Source organism: Cricetulus griseus, chromosome 2 (assembly GCF_003668045.3).
Source record: "Cricetulus griseus strain 17A/GY chromosome 2, alternate assembly CriGri-PICRH-1.0, whole genome shotgun sequence".
Taxonomy (NCBI): domain Eukaryota; kingdom Metazoa; phylum Chordata; class Mammalia; order Rodentia; family Cricetidae; genus Cricetulus; species Cricetulus griseus.
In genome coordinates, this window is record NC_048595.1 from 454762176 (window position 1) to 454778503 (window position 16328).

Genomic DNA, 16328 nt, shown 5'->3' on the forward strand with positions numbered 1-16328 from the left:
AGGCCACACTGATTGTTACCAAGGGAGTTGTTAGGTGTGGGCAGCTTGGGTTACCCTGAGGTTCCCTGGCTGGGCTGGGCTGGGCTGGGCTGGCTTCAGTGTCCAAGAAAGAGGCTGTGTAGAGATGCACTATTTCCTATGGAGAAACTTAGCTTGTCTAATTTTGTCTTTGGTTCTTCCTTCTCTATTTCTTGCCTTTAAAAGCCCTGTCGAGGGGTTGGAGAGATGGCTCAGAGATTAAGAGCACTGACTGCTCTTTCAGAGGTCCTGAGTTCAATTCCCAGCAACCACATGGTTGCTCACAACTATCCCTACTGAGATCTGGTGCCATCTTCCGGCCTGCAGGCATACATGCAGGCAGAACATTGTATACATAATAAATAAAATCTTTAAAAAAAAAAAAAAGCTCCCTCGATGGTGAGCTCTAGTTTTATTGTGCGGTGTTTTGGTGTAAATGAATTCTATTCAAATTTGCCATTTTTCTTGAATTTGAGGGTGTCTGTTAGGAAATTTCAACCATTAACTTTTTTTTTTAATTCCATTTGTAACCCTGTTTTACCCAAGATTTTTTTTTTTTAAGATTTATTTATTTATTACGTAACAGTGTTTTGCCTACATGTATGCCTACAGGTCAGAGAGGGCACAGATCTAATCACAGATGGCTGTGAGCCACCATGTGGTTGCTGGGAACTGAACTCAGGACCTCTGAAAGAGCAGCCAGTGCTCTTATCCTCTGAGCCATCTCTCCAGCCCTCAACTATTAACTTTTGGGATATTGTTTTTCCTCTACCTTAAAATCTTAAGTTTGGGTTGGAGAGATGGCTCAGAGGTTAAGAGCACTGACTACTCTTCCAGAGGTCCTGAGTTCAATTCCCAGCAACCACATGGTGGCTCACAACCATCTGTAATGACATATGGTGCCTCTTCTGGTGTGCAGATATACATGGAAGCAGAATGTTGTATACATAATAAATAAATAAAATCTTTTAAAAAAAATCTTAAGCTTAGTTTGGTTGTGTGTCTGTGTGTATCTGAGATAGGGTTTCATGTAGTCCAATTGCCCTTGACTTACTATGTAACTGAGAATAATCTTGATCTTAAAAAAGTCATACAGCCTAAACATTTTTGTTTATTCTTTTGATCTTGAATTTCTGTTCCTCTTGCCTTCGTCTCCCAGGTGTTGGGGTTACAGGCATTTTCTGCCACGTTTAGTTTTCTACAGTGCTAAGCACTGCACCCAGGGTTTGGTGCGTACTAGGTAAACATTCCGACTGAGCTGCAGCCCCAGCTGAGTAGATATTTTTCACATGGTTGAGACTGTGTGTAACAAGTGTATAATAATAGGCCTCCAGTACTTTTCACTGTGAGAGTCCAGCCCATCACCCGATCAGTGAGGGGTTTTGTTGCTGTTAACACTTTTTTCTTTCAAGAGCTTCAGGTTCTCGTCTCTGTGGTCTCCTGTTCTCGCCCCGTTGTGTTCTCTGTCTCTGTGGTCTCCTCTTCTTGCCCCATTGTGTCCTTTTCTCAGTAATGTCTCCTGAAGTGAAATGTTTGACGTGATTCAGCCCTGTCTAGTTGAGGAATTCTTGGTGTGCCCATTCTTCTGTTGGAATTTAATCTTTTTGCTGCCAGGGGCTCATGTTCATGTCCCTCAGGGATTGTGAGTTCGTCTAGTTGGGTCCTCAGGAATTTTGTATTTGCTTCAGTCTTGGTCATGAATGTTCCATGGTGACTTGGAGATGGTCCTGTGACCGTGCTGGAAACATGAACTTGGAGCTCTGTTCAGTTCTAGTGTCTGTCCAGGTTTTCAGAACTATATAGAGCAGGTTTTTTTGTTTTGTTCTTGTTTTTTGCTGTTGTTGCCATTTTAATACTGAGTACAGCGCACTGTTTCAGCCCATGAGTAAGTGTGCGAGCCTTATCACATTCACACAGTCTAGACCTAGCACCTGCATTAATGCCATCCCTCTCCCCAAAGTCAGCTCCAGTTTGACTCCTGAAAGAATGGGGACCAAGTAGTTGGCTCTCCAGACTCCCCACAGATGATACTCAGGGTAGTCACTGTTGTTTGGCTCAGCCATGTAGCTGTGTGTATGGATTCATGGCTAATATGTAGTAATATGCTGCACTTCCTTACTCCTTCCAGGCTCGGCTACTAACACTGCTGGCAGTCGAGCAGAGCCATGGGCGCACACATGTTCTTGTGGGTGCATGGGCAGGGGTCACAAGGTTATAGGTCTGCAAAGATAAATTACCCATGACAGATCGTAGTGTATGTGAGCTACTGTGGTGCACATCTTCGCAGACACTTCAGATGTCACCACAGAGGAGTGGATGGATTTGTAGTGGTGTGGTGTCGTACAGTTAATGTGGGTCTCTGTGACCTATGCAGTGAGCACCTGGTATGTGCTGATTGGCTACTTGGACTCCTTCAGTTTCTAAATATTTGTTCCCATCTCTCCCTTTTAAATTGCCTTTTTTTTTTCTTGGAGTTTTTCCTAAGGAGTCTTTGTCCCAGTACAAGCCCGCATGGTTGGTGTTCTCCCCCAACATGTCTTCACACCTGTGTATTAGTGTGTCTGTCTCACTACACAGCCCTGGCTGCTCTAGAACTTTCCATGTAGACCAAACTGTCCTTCAGCACTAGACTTCCTCCTGAGCTCTCAGATTAAGGGTGTACACCAACAGGCCCAGTTAGGGTTCTTTTCTTTTACAGGCAGTACTGTTTGTATCACCTTTGAGAAATTTCCCCACCTCAAAGTCATAACTATTTTTCATGTATTATCTACTTTATTGTTTTTGCTTTTGACATTTGTTTTTATAGTCTACATACAATGTTTAAATTTGACAAATAAAAGATTTTCATATATATATCACAAGATGAATATATATATTACAAGACAAATGTTAATAGAACTACTTATTTCCAAAACATGTTTTTAGATTTATTTGCTTAAGAATATGTATATGTGTGAGTGTATGTATGTGCACCATATGTGTTTAGGAGCCCACAGATGTCAAAAGAAGGTGTCAAATCCCCAGGAACTGGAGTTACAGGCAGTTGTAAGACACTATGTGGGTGCTGGGAATCAAACCCAGGTCCTCTGCAAAAGAGCAGTACCCTCTTAACTGCTGAGCCATCTCTCCAGCCTTTCTTGAGGGTAACCAGTTAACAGCAGCATTTATTGGAAAGGCTGTTTCTCCTTCCCTCTTGTGATGATGAGCTCACCTCTGTGCATGTCTGTCTCTGGAGTTCACTTCTGCTCCTTTGTCCTCTAGCAGAGCTCTAAAGGAAGGAGTTTCTGACTTGATTCTTAACTAAAACTGCAGCTGTGACCTCGTCTGCTCTTACAGATAGATGGAAGCAATGAAGTCATCATTAACTTCATAGATAGAGCGTGTGAAGAAGAGTATAACCCTGTGTGCCTGTGTTTTACACTTAGATTTGTATTCAAGAGAAGTCATCTCACATTGCACAACAACATAATAAAATTCCAAATGTGGTTTGTTGCTATGATCCTTAGCTTTGTAAAATGCCAGCACATTTTTACTGAAGGCAGATTAGTTTCTCTCTTTGAGATTTGGAATCCCACTGACCATATTCATGCATGTTTTTGGTGAGGTAACTAGTAGCATAGTCACTCTTAGGTGCCAGTGTCCTCTTGAGGTCCGGTATGATTGATGACTGTGACCCTCAGGTCCCCTGTGATGATGGTGACTGTGTCTCTTTCAGCCACATTTTTGCTGTTTTCAAATTTTCAATTTTTTTTTCCTTACGTCCCTCCTTCAGCAGTGGTGTGAACGTATTTAACTGTTAATACTTAGTTTCTCCTAGGCTGTTTTACCTTTTTACTAATGTGATGATACCTTTTGTCTATAATGGTGTTTTTATACAGTGAAATTAGTTGTTTTAAGTCTAGTTATAAATCTTTCATAGATGGTATGGAGAGGAGGAGCAACTGGTCCTTATAATTTGTCCTAGGAGGTTCTTAAATTCTGGAGTTTGCAGACAGCACCCTGTCATAGTAGTGACATAGTCTACAAATACTATCTTGCCGTAGAATTGGTAGAAATACCAGGTAAAGTATCTAGTCCCCAGCTCAGTGTGACTCACTGTTGTAAGAAGTTCTTTACCTAGTGCACACTGGGACTGACAGAAGTGTGGGCTGGGAGTGACTTCAGGAAAGAACTGCAGGGTTAGAGAACATGACCAGTTCTTAGCATGCTGGCTCCTAAGTAGTCTCCGTGAAAGGGCATGTTTGTTCATGTCACTGTTATTTCAATAGAACCAACTGTGAGAGCAGAGCTCATGGAACAAGTGCCCCACATTGCACTGTTTTGTCAAGAGAACCGGCCTTCGATACCATATGCTTTCTCCAAATACTTACTGCCGATCGTGGTTAGATACCTCGCAGATCAGAATAACCAGGTAAGAGCCACAGTCCTTGTTCTGTAAGGAACTTTCTGTAGCATGGCACATGCAGAGTGGGCCGGAACCTAAGTGATAGATTGGAATGATTTTCGGGTCTAGCTTCATTATTGTTTTCTCCAGAACTGACTACTTCTTTTAGATTAAGGTATGTTGAGAGTCTAACATTTGTTAGAGCCCCACAATGCTCAGTAAAAGGGTGCCCATTTACTGGCCTTCCCAGTACCCTCATTGCCCCTGTTTGCCAAGTTCTGTCTCTGTAAGAGTTGAAGGAACCCAGGTGGTGGTGGTGCCCACCTTTAATCCTGGCCCTCGGGAGGTAGAGGCAGGCCCATCTAAGTGAGCTCAAGGCCAGCCTGGTCTACAAAGTGAGTTCCAGGACAGCCACAGCACACAGAAAAACCCTGTCCTGAAAAACAAAACAACAACAACAAAAACAGAAACAAAGAATTGAAGGGAATACTCAGAAATGTCTGCCAGGTTTTGTAAGTTATGGCTTACTGTATTGTGCTTAACAGCATTTGCATTTGCAAAAGTCATGTTTTATAGCTTGGTTTGGTTTTTCAGAACAGGGTTTCTCTAGGTAGCCCTGGATGTCCTAGAACTCAGAGATCCGCCTGCCTCTGCCTCCCCAGTGCTGGGATTACAGGCGTGGGCCACCACCACCCAGCTCTTGTCACGTTTGATGAAGTCATGTCTGTTTATACTGTGGTGTTTCTCTTGGCAGGTGAGGAAAACGAGTCAGGCAGCTTTGCTGGCTCTGCTGGAGCAGGAGCTGATGGAGCGATTGGATGTGGAGACTAAGGTGTGCCCAGTTCTCATAGAGCTGACTGCCCCAGACAGCAATGACGATGTGAAGACAGAGGCTGTGGCTGTAAGTCTGTCGGGAAACTTGGTCACACATGCTGTCATTCAGATCTGTGGTTCCCAATAGCAAGTAGCAAAGTACTAAGTCATCCTGATGGTTATTCACATTTCATTGGACACTTGGCATTTGCTATTATAATACCTAAAACACTGATCTTTTGTTGCTATAAAAAAGTTGTAACAGCGGGTCGTTGGTGGTGCACGCCTTTAATCCCAGCACTCGGGAGGCAGAATCAGGTGGATCTCTTTGAGTTCGAGGCCAGCCTGGTCTCCAGAGTGAGTGCCAGGATAGGCGCCAAAGCTACACAGAGAAACCCTGTCTCGAAAAACCAAAAAAAAAAAAAAAAAAAAAAAAAAATAGTTGTAACAGAAGTTGGCACTGCTTCCAGGTCAGCCATGAGAACAGAAATGACCTCTAGTCTCTGTCCCTTGAAGAATTCCTTCTTTATTATTTCTTAGATACTCACTACTAATTAACAATCAATTTAGATGCTTTTTTTCTCAGTAATGTTTTTATTGATTGAAACTCATATAAAATAACCATTTAAAGTATAGTGTTCAGTGGCATTTAGTACAATCACTGCATAGTTATCACCCTTTCCTAGCTCCAAAACACTGGCTTTTAATTTCAGAAATCCCTTAGAGGAAAAAAAAATCAGTTTAGGCATAAATATTGGTTATATTAAGGTGAGCCTATCATAAAAACACGATTGTAATGTGCAGCACTGGTAGGAAGCCTGTGGTCCCCCCACCCTCATCTGGTTTGTGTTTGTTTTATGAAAAAAGATGAGTAGACAGAGCTTCAGATTTTCAACTGTGCTTCCGTGAAACACAAAGCTGGGTGAAGTCAGCTGAAGCTGGGGTTGTTGGTAGGTGAACCCGCAGGTCAGTTAATGAGAATGGCCAGGCTACAGCCTGTGAACATGATGGACCTTGGGACTCTTGTTGAAGTATTTGACTGTACAGTTATGTTTGTAGTTTCTGTTAGCTTTCCTATTTTAACATTATAGATGATGTGTATTTTAAGCTTTCCAGGTCATCGTTAATTTATAGAAATATAATCCTTTCTTATTCTGTAGATACCATGCAACTTTTTAAAATCTACTTATTTATTCTGGTGGCTTTTTTTGTAGATTCATTGGAGTTTTCTGTGTAGACAGTCTTGCCATACAAGACTAAAGAGTTTCTTTCCAGCCGGGCATTGGTGGTGCACGCCTTTAATCCCAGCACTCAGGAGGCAGAGGCAGGCAGATCTCTGAGTTCGAGGTCAGCCTGGTCTACAGAACGAGTTCCAGGACAGACAGGGGTGTTACACAGAGAAACCCTGTCTTGAAAAAAAACCCAAAAAGAAAAAAGGATGGGATTTCTTTTTTTTTCTAGATTTAGAATATTTTCTGTGTATTGGGCTAGTACATACTTCTTTAAATTATTAAATTTAACTGAAAAGGCCTTAGATGTTTTCAATGTGAATTTCTTTCTCACTTATTCCAGATAATGTGCAAGATGGCTCCTATGGTTGGGAAGGATATTACAGAGCGTCTCATTCTCCCCAGGTTTTGTGAGATGTGCTGTGACTGTAGGATGTTCCACGTTCGGAAGGTGTGTTTGCATCTAGTTTTGGTCTTTGTGTTTAAGAGTACATGGTGGGCGTTGGTGTTGCACGCCTTTAATCCCAGCACTTGGGAGGCAGAGGCAGGCGGATCTCTTTGAGTTCGTGGCCAGCATGGCCTGCAGACAGAGTGAGTGCCAGGATAGGCTCCAAAGCTACACAGAAACACTGTCTCGAAAAACAAAACAAAACAAAACAAAACAAAAAAAAAGAATGCATGGTGCTCTGATAGTGAAATTTAGTAGATTGTTTTTAAGGAACTCTGTATGTGATATTGAAATGTTAGTAATGGTTTTGTTACAGGTATGTGCTGCCAATTTTGGAGATATTTGCAGTGTAGTTGGCCAGCAAGCCACAGAGGAAATGTTGGTAAGTGTCCCAGATAGTGAAGAATAAACGCTGTATTACAGAGTAGTAGAGATTATTAACATGGCCCCATGACTCCAAACCAGAATGATGCTTACAAGTTTAGTATTTTAAATGTCTTCAAGGCGGCATTTGGAATGTATGTTGATAAGGATGGTTGGTTGAAAATTAAAATCCATGTGAGAAACACTGATAGACTTTAGCTTCCCCATTTCTGCCTAGTAAATCAATTGACTCAGCTGAGTCTTCAGTCTTACTTGTATACTCACATTGGCACTTAGACCTCATGGCAGCCTCAGTCGTTACATTGTAGCATGTGTGTACCCCGTGTACAAGTTCCTTCATCAAAAGGAGCGCAGGTGTGAGCTCTTGGGCAACGCCAAGTGTGTGCATTGGTGCTTTTGCACTTCTAGAGCGAATTATAAGTGGATGTAATTTATTAAAATTTTCTGATTACCATCATTAAATACATTTTCTACTTTTTAAGAATATCCAGCATTTAAAACAGAGACTAGAAGGTAACTGGTGACCTTGTGTTTGTGCTCACATAGCTGCCCAGGTTTTTCCAGCTGTGCTCTGATAACGTCTGGGGAGTGCGAAAGGCCTGTGCTGAGTGCTTCATGGCTGTCTCCTGCGCCACCTGCCAGGAGATCCGACGGACAAAGTTGTCGGCGCTCTTCATTAACTTGATCAGCGACCCTTCACGTTGGGTAACATTGAGTCTGTTTCAAACTAAGTGTGATTTTTTTTTTTTAAGAAATTTGTTTTTAATTTTTTTCTCTTGTGTCTATGGGTGTTTTGCCTACATGTAGGTATGTGCACCCTGTGTGTCTGGGGCCCATGGAGGCCAGAAGAGGGTGTCAGATCCCCAGGACAGGAGTTACAGGCAGGTGTGAGCTGCCACGTGGGTGCTGGGAACTGAACCTAGGTCCTTTGGAAGAACAGTCAGTGCTTTTAAACCACTGAGCCCTCTCTCTAACCCCATGAAATTGAAGAAATAATTTTAGAATGTCAGGTGGTGGTGCACACATTTAATCCCAGCATTTGGGAGGCAGAGGCAGGTGGCTCTCTGAATTTGAGGCTAGCCTGGTCTACAGAGTGAGTTCCAGGACAGCCAGGGCTAAATAGAAGGTTACTAAAGGTTGTCTTTTTGGTACTTGGAAATTTTTTGTTTTATTTTGTTTTTGTAAATACAAGTCATATTGACTTGATGTTTAACACTCACTGGCTTTGTCTTTTTCTTAATTTCTTTTTTTTAATATGTAGTTTTACCAGGCACTGAAGGTCTACACCTTTAATCTCAGTAGTCAAGAGATAGAGGCAGGTAGTTAGAGACCAGCCAGGTCTACATAATTAGTTCTAGGCCAGCCAGAGGTACATGGTGAGAGCCTTTGTCATTCTTGAGTAAGTGTGTCTGTCCGAGTGTGCCCTTGCGGCAGAAGTGGGGTTAGAGCCTCTAAATCTAGAGTCATCTTTATAGCTGTCAGTTTCTCCTCATTGAAAGACTGAGTGTACTTCTGTTGGACAGTCTCAGTTCTCATCACTTGTTTTCAGAGCTTACAAGAAGGGTTTGTAAGGGTCTGTTTTGTTCTGTGTATTATAGTCTGTAGCACTCAGGCTCCTATTGTTAGAATAGCCAAGTCAGAAGAAAAACTGAAAGTTAAAGAAAAAAATTATAAAGCTTTTTAAATCCCAAGGAAAGATGGATTCAGGGTTCTCTGACAGGGCTTTCCTATGGTCCTGTACTTTGGTGTGTGCAGAGTAGTCACTCTCTGTGTGTGCATTGTTATTTCATTTGTCTTTTATTGTTTTCTTGTTGTCCTCATTTCTCCTTAGGTACGCCAAGCAGCCTTTCAGTCTTTGGGGCCTTTCATATCTACGTTTGCTAATCCATCTAGCTCAGGCCAGTGTTTCAAAGATGAGGGCAAAAATTCAGAAGATTTACCAGCAGAAGAGAAAAACAGGTATAATATCAAACAAAGCTTTGTATTCCACTTGTACTATTTGCAAACGGCATTCTCACTATTTTACCCAAATATTTTTTAGTTAGTACATGTTTTAAAGTTACTTTTTTAAATATATGAGTGACACATTCGGTAGTTTCTGGTATTTAATGGTGATTTGCCTAGGAACCTGTTGTTGTTCAGCACACAGGCTTATACATTTATTAAATACTTTCTAAACTTTGTTTCTAATACCTACTTTAATATGTTTGCTTTTATTTATAGTTCACTCTGACTCTTATTTTTCTTTATAGTCAATTAATTTAATGTGGGTCTTGGATTCTCTGTCTATAAAATGATCATTGTAATATTAATAATTGGTCCTAAATTAATGTGCTTATTAAATAAAAGCATAACTTAAAGATAACCAAAATTGTAATAAAGGTTGGAAATCTTATTGTAAGATTTCTGCATTCAGGAATTGTAATTGGCACTTAGTTCTATGGTTTATTGGTTACACATTCAGAGAACTACTTGGGTCCGACAGTGCAGGGGACGTGCGTAAGCGTCTGCGGACATGTTCTTGAACAGCCCCTTGCCTTGGTGCTAATGCCCACTTTCTTCTGTAGGTCTTGATACTGTGGTATTTGCTTTCTTGGTGTTTTGATTTGACAGTCCTTCCTTTCTCCTCTGCTGCCTTGTTTTACCTTTTTGCCTGTTCTCCTACTGTCCTGCCAAACACATCTGAGGTACTGTTTTTTTGTAAAGGAAGACAATGGCATCTGACTTGGTCTCTCTAGCAAGCTCGGGCTTGGTGCTTTTGGGAACCGCTGCTGGAAGGGATGTTATAAAAATGGTGGGGTGGGGTGGGGTGGGTGTCGCCTGCTTTTCATTTCTGAACTCAGCTTACATTTTTTTTTTAATAATCATTTATTTACATTTATTTTTAATGATCAATTTAAGTATACTGAAGATGGCATATAGCTTGGTCTTAAATGTGGAAAGGGTCTGACGAGTGAGTGTGTAAATATATAGACAGGGATGTGTATAAGACAGCAGGGACCACTCCCCGTAGATGCAGATAGTCAGCCTTTTCATTCTCGGTCATGGCGCTAGGCTCTGCTCGCCTTGCTGTGCTTGGGTGGCATGTTATTAATAAGAGCAGTTGCTGGGCTGTGGAGTTGTGCTTGATGGCTAGAGGGATGTCGCTGGAGAACAGCTATTTAGCAGTAGTTTGCCGTCTTGATTGGCTTTGCACTGTAATACCAGCTGTGTCTTGGTATCAAGTCTGAATTATTTGTAGCCCTGGACTTTACAGTTGTCATTGAATTGTTAACGACTTAGGAAGGGAAAGGAAACTCCTGAGCAGGGAAGGGCATGCTTTAAAAATGCAATAAAAGCTTGTGCAACACTTGTACGTCTAGTCGGGCATGGCCACCTAGAACCAGAGGTTTGATCGCTTTGCCTTAAATTTAAGCACTGCTGTGTTTCCAAACCACTATGAAAGCGGAGAACCCAGGATGAACTAGAATTTGGTTTCTGTTCTCAGGTTTTCAGTTCCCTAGGATTCATATTTCTCAGTGTCAGACTAAGTAAGGGATTTTTGTATTTTTTTAATGATGTGTATGTTCCCCCCATGTGTGTGTGTGTGTGTGTGTGTGTGTGTGTGTGTGTGTGCCCGCCCGCCCGCTTGTGTGCAAGCCACCCACTGTGGCTGCTGAGACCCAAACTTGTGTCCTAAACAAGAGCATTGAGTCTTAATGGCTAAGCCATCTCTCCAGCCCCTGGAGTAAAGTTTTGCCTCTAGGTTTTTCCGTCTTTTTATTTTGTGTGTAATGTTTTATCTGAAACATGTACTGTCACTTAGCATTTTTATAAAGATTTATTGGTTATAGACATCTTGTCTTTATCAGACCTGCTGGCTATTAGTACCTCTTTCTTTGAAGATGGTACATACAGAGACCGAGTAAAATAATGAGGTCTGGGCTGTAGCTCAGTGATGGAGCCATGGCCTAGAATGTGCCCTGGATTGGATTCCTATCAGAACAAAAGTAATTTTGAAAAGTGGACACTGCTGTATTTGTTGAAACAGTTGCATTGTTTCTGGCTGCTTACTGTTGTGGGTGCACCCTGTTCCTTGTGCTCACCCTGCCTTTATTTTGCCGCCCGCCCTCTGTTGGGAAGCAGGTTCATTTCGTGTGTATTGTCTGTTAACAAAATAGTTGTCAGTGTGTCCACTGTCCACACCCACACCCCCAGAATCATAGCCTATGTGACAGGCTGTCTACAGTCGCATCATCCTTTGTATAGCACACAGGGTAAGTTCAGAAGCAAGTGGCTGAGGTGCAGTGGTCAGCCACTTGTTCCTTCCTCTTAGCTCCAGAGCATCCAGTAGTGCTCTCATTTTGCTGTCTCTCATGGCAGCACTTGCCTTTATGTTGCTTTTTCTTCTTGAATGTTTTTCTTCCATTTACCCCATAAACACTTGCTGGTTGACCTGCAGTTTCCTCTAAGACCTTGGTTCCCACTCCTTTTGCACCCTCTGCTTGATGCTCAGGCCCTCCACTTGGGACCACACCCTCCTCTTGGGGATGGAGTAGACATTTCTTCCTGTATATGTAGTTTGACTGTCCTGAAACCCACTCTGTAGACTAGGCTGACCTGGAACTCACAGAGATCCTACTGCCTCTCACTTCCTTTCTCGGGACTAATGGTGTAAGCCAGCACTCCCAGCTGCATTTTAATTGTCACGATGGTGATTTGCTTTTGTAGTTTATTGTTTGTTTACCTGTAATTATAATCTCAGGAGTAGGTGCTACAACATATACTCAGTTTTCAGGGTTTTGGTGAGGATTTTTGGTTTTATTTTTAGCTGTTGTTGTAGGGCCTGGCTGCTTTCAAATTCTTGATCTCCAGCCCAGCCTTTCAAGGGCAGGGTTTACAGGTGTGAACCACAACTGCTTATTTCCTTTTGTTTATTATTATTTGTGTATGCTAAAGATTGTGTACGTGCGTGCCTAAAAGCCAGAGGCCAATTCAGGCATCTTTCAGTTGTTTTCCACCCTGTTTTTTGAGACAGGGTCTCCCATTGAACCTGGAACTTGACACTTGACAATTCAGCTGTGCTAGGAGACCAGCAGGCCCCAGAGAGCTCTTGTTTTCGTCTGCTGGCACTGGAATTATAGGTGTGCATCAGTGCTGGGCGACTCAACTTGGGCCTTCACATTTGCACAGCAGACACTTTACCTAACTCTGCAAACCAAATCCTGAACCCTGGTTTATTCCCGGGTCCTCATAGGTGCCCAACAACTACTCACTGATAAAGGACAGGGGGACGGAAGTCGTGAAACTGAAGGCTGTAGTTGGGGGGACAGATGGCAGCAGCCTGTTCACTAGGAGCTTGTGCTGCTTTTCCTTATCTGTTATATCTTGATTTCCTTCTGGAAAAAAACCTGTTTTTGAAGTAGGATAGGAGATGAAGAAATAAAAATAACCCTTTATTTACACTTAAGTAGATTTTAATATATTTTTATAAAATAGTTAATAGGTATTTTCTCTACTGCCCTATAGAGTTTTTTTCTTATTCCTCTTTTATAAGCAAAAATGGTTTTGATTCTTAGCTTTCACTGTGTCATTGAACAGTGGCAATACAAACAATCCCCAAATAAATAGTTTGTACGTATCTTAGAATCCACTTCTTCCTGCTGTTACTGATATTCCAGTAGTTTGCAGCACCCCAGGATTCTTAAGTGTCACTTTCTCCTGCTCTTGATAATGCTTGCCTGCTGAGATAAGTTTGACAGGTGTTTACATGTCTGAATACAGGACCATCAATGGGAAGACCATTTGGTCCCTGTGGGTGATGGATCCTCTGAAACACTTAGCGAGTCTAAATGCTGTGTGTCCTGCTTTCCACTAGTTTTTCCCAGTAACTATTTTGTGTGCTTCCATGTTTCTTTTCTCCCTAAATGAATCAAAGGCTCAAAGATCACTATGCTGCCGAAGAGGAGCAGATGGGGACAGAGGATGCTCCCGCAGACTTTAGTGCCAGCCTGGAGAGCACACGGGAAGACTGTGCCGCCAAGACTTCTGGGAACTCAGCAGGTGACATAAGTGTCCCAGAGGACAGCTCCTCACTCTGTACTTTGTCCTCAGAGTCTCATCAGGAAGCAGCTAGCGATGAGAATGATAAAAAGCCTGATAACTGCAAGTCTGCAATCCGGTCAGAGGTTGGCACCAGCTCCCCAGATTCCACTCCTTTAGATCAGGAATTGTTCAACTCCTTCTATTTCTGGAGGACTCCTCTACCTGAAATAGATCTTGATAAAGAGCTCCAGCAGGACTCTGGGGAGAGACTCAGCCCAGAGAACACAGGAGATGCACCCGGAGTCCCTGAACCAGCTTCTCCTAATATCACCATGGCTACCCGGAAGGAATTAGAAGAAATGATAGAGAACCTAGAGCCACACATGGATGACCCAGACGTTAAAGGTATGGGTGAGTCCATTATGTTCTTTCTTTACTCCAAAGGTGATCTTAAAAATGTACTAACTCATAAGCGGATACCAGACATAAAGCAAAAGATACCCAGCCTACAATCCACAACCCCAGAGAAGCTCTTCCAGAAACAGATGGAAGCAGATGCAGAAATCCACAACTAACCATTGGGCCAGGCCTGGTTGTTCGAGACAGGGTTTCCCTGTGACTTTGGAGCCTATCCTGGAACTAGCACTTGTAGACCAGGCTGGTCTTGAACTCACAGAGATGCACCTGCTTCTGCCTCCCAAGTGCTGGGATTAAAGGTATGCGCCACCACCACCCGGCGGAAAAACCCTTTTTGTTAACTGTCGATACAGTAGATTCCCAAGAAAAGGTTGGCAGAACAAACAGATCCTATAAGGTGAGACACCAAGATAGTAGAAAGACCCCTCTCTAAGAGATGGCCTGGAGAAATGCGGTCCGGGTGGACATGCCTGGGTGGGACGTAGGTACTCTGCTAGAGACAAGTGAGCTGTCTGTGTCAAATATGTTCTAATGCTCTGAGGAGGCAGAAGTCCTCATGTCACGTCAGTGGCATGAGACATTTGCACACTGTATTCTGTATAGGCTGCTTTGAGCACAGTTCTCTTCAGCTTTGGAAACTTGAAAGACCCCAGAGAGAGCTGAAGTGATGGTAATGATATTTACAAATTATAGCTGGATTTCTGAAAACAATGAAAGTCACCATTGAATTTTCTGTATAAGGAAAGCAGTATTAATTGTCAGGTTTAGTAACTAGTGCTTGCTAAGTTGTTGTTTTGACTTTGGGCAACTAAGACAATATTCTTGGGATCCTAGTGTTTGGAACAAACTGGTGATTTCAGTATCACAGAAGGGTGGTGACCTGTGCTAAAATGGAGACGTTCTAGTGTCTCTGCCGTTACTTGATGTTGCCAGGGTTCTTCTAGAATAGGGAATAAGTGGCGCTGGTCCTCTTGACGCGTAACAGCAGCGCCCGAGCCCCGTGGTGACCTGCGGTGCCTCCAGCAGCTGGGCAGCAGAATGCATTGCAGGCTCCTGCTTGCTCTCCCGAAGGACTGATGATTTGGCCACAGTGTCAGAAGCACACATTGTCCTGCTAACAGATAATCATCCGAAGAGAACGTCGGCTGTCGCTGTCCCGCTCGCTGTCCCGCTCGCTGTCCCGCTCGCTGTCCCGCTCGCTGTCCCGCTCACTGTCTCCTTTGTCCACAGCACAGGTGGACGTCCTGTCAGCTGCACTTCGCGCTTCCACCCTGGATGCTCACGAGGAGGCCAGCAGCATAGAGCATCGGAGTGAGCTACAAGATGACCTGGGTGTCAGTGAGCTGCCAGACTGTAGCATAGATCAAGATGCTCCTGGGCCGTTAGTCAGCGCTGTTGAGGAGGTAATGAGCTCAGGGGTGTTTACCGAGTGAGGTGTGTGAACTCGCAGTCCTGTTGGGGACAGTTGTGACCAGCTCTCTAGTCAGTGACTTCTTCTCTGTTGTTCATTCTCTAGCTTTTCCTTTCGCATCAAGTAAAAATAATTATTCTCATCCTGTCCTTGTGACTTCAGTGTCATGCTAAAGGCTCAGAAAGGTCAATCCCAGGCCTGTCTGTGTGACCATTCTAGATGAGTGGGTGTTAACGTAGCTCACTGCAGTGAAATAGTCTTGCTGGAAACAAAGCCCTTTATCAAGAATAATTAACTCTTCCCTTTTCTTTTTGGAGAGGTGCTTTGTTTCTGATCGGACCATTTCACTGCAGCAAGCAACACAGTGCTCTGAGCAGAAGATCGGGACTTGAGGCCATGTTGCGGAGGGCTGTGGCATTGTCTGGACTCAAGTGTGAGGGTGGGTACTGTTAGCAGCTTCGTCTTTGCTGCACCCATGTAGCTGTCCACATGATCCTATGGTTTCCTGATGCGCTCCCCTGAGCCAGAGTCACACAGCATCTGTCTCTTCTCCCCTGTTTATAGACAGAGAAGGAACAGCTCACTCCCAGAATGCACCATGCAACCCTAGCAGCCGAAGTGATAGCCCTCGGGGAAGAGTCACTCAGTGGAGGGCAAGAGAGTTTTTAGCGCATTAGTGCGTTTCTGGTTTTGTTGTTGTTATCTGGTGCAGTTGGGTCACACACAGTTCTTGTGCTTTGGAGAGAAACTCCGCAGTGGACATTTGACTGCATTTTTTTTTTTTTTTTGTACAGCAGATTTTGTGTGTGTTTGTATAGGAGTGTGGCTGTTGGAAGCAGCTACTTGCAAAACCAGTTGTTAAAAACCATGACTAGGAATCATAGAAAAACTACCATTGGACTCTAAGAAAGTTGACTGAAAGAACCCTCCCTATATTTTATAAATGGGCTGATTAATTTTTCCTTTAAAGTCTTCTTAAAATTTATTCAATGTGTATGAGTGTTCTGCCTGCTTGTATGTCTGTGTACTATGTGCATGCCTGGTGCCCACAAAGGTCAGAAGAGAGCATTGGATCTCCTAGAACTGGAGTTAGAGAGGGTTATGAGTCAGTGTGTGTGGGGTGCTCGAGATTGAATCCAGACCATCTGTAAGAACAAGGCTCTTAACCATTGAGCCATCCTGCAGCCCCACAAACTTACA

At 43.2% G+C, this 16328-nt stretch overlaps 1 protein-coding gene across 2 annotated transcripts in view; it reads left to right on the top strand.

Moving 5' to 3' along the window:
• Positions 1 to 16328, top strand: part of Ppp4r1 (protein phosphatase 4 regulatory subunit 1) — a 43188-nt gene that overhangs the window by 15498 nt on the left and 11362 nt on the right. The window contains exons 5-12 of one of the 2 annotated variants that reach the window (XM_027397766.2): positions 4287 to 4429; positions 5157 to 5303; positions 6788 to 6895; positions 7209 to 7274; positions 7823 to 7981; positions 9108 to 9235; positions 13194 to 13705; positions 14948 to 15120. In XM_027397766.2, the coding sequence (XP_027253567.1) occupies positions 4287 to 4429; positions 5157 to 5303; positions 6788 to 6895; positions 7209 to 7274; positions 7823 to 7981; positions 9108 to 9235; positions 13194 to 13705; positions 14948 to 15120 (1436 nt within the window). Of the gene's footprint in view, positions 1 to 4286; positions 4430 to 5156; positions 5304 to 6787; positions 6896 to 7208; positions 7275 to 7822; positions 7982 to 9107; positions 9236 to 13193; positions 13712 to 14947; positions 15121 to 16328 lie in introns of both variants that reach the window. The other variant, XM_027397767.2, reaches the window with a different exon arrangement.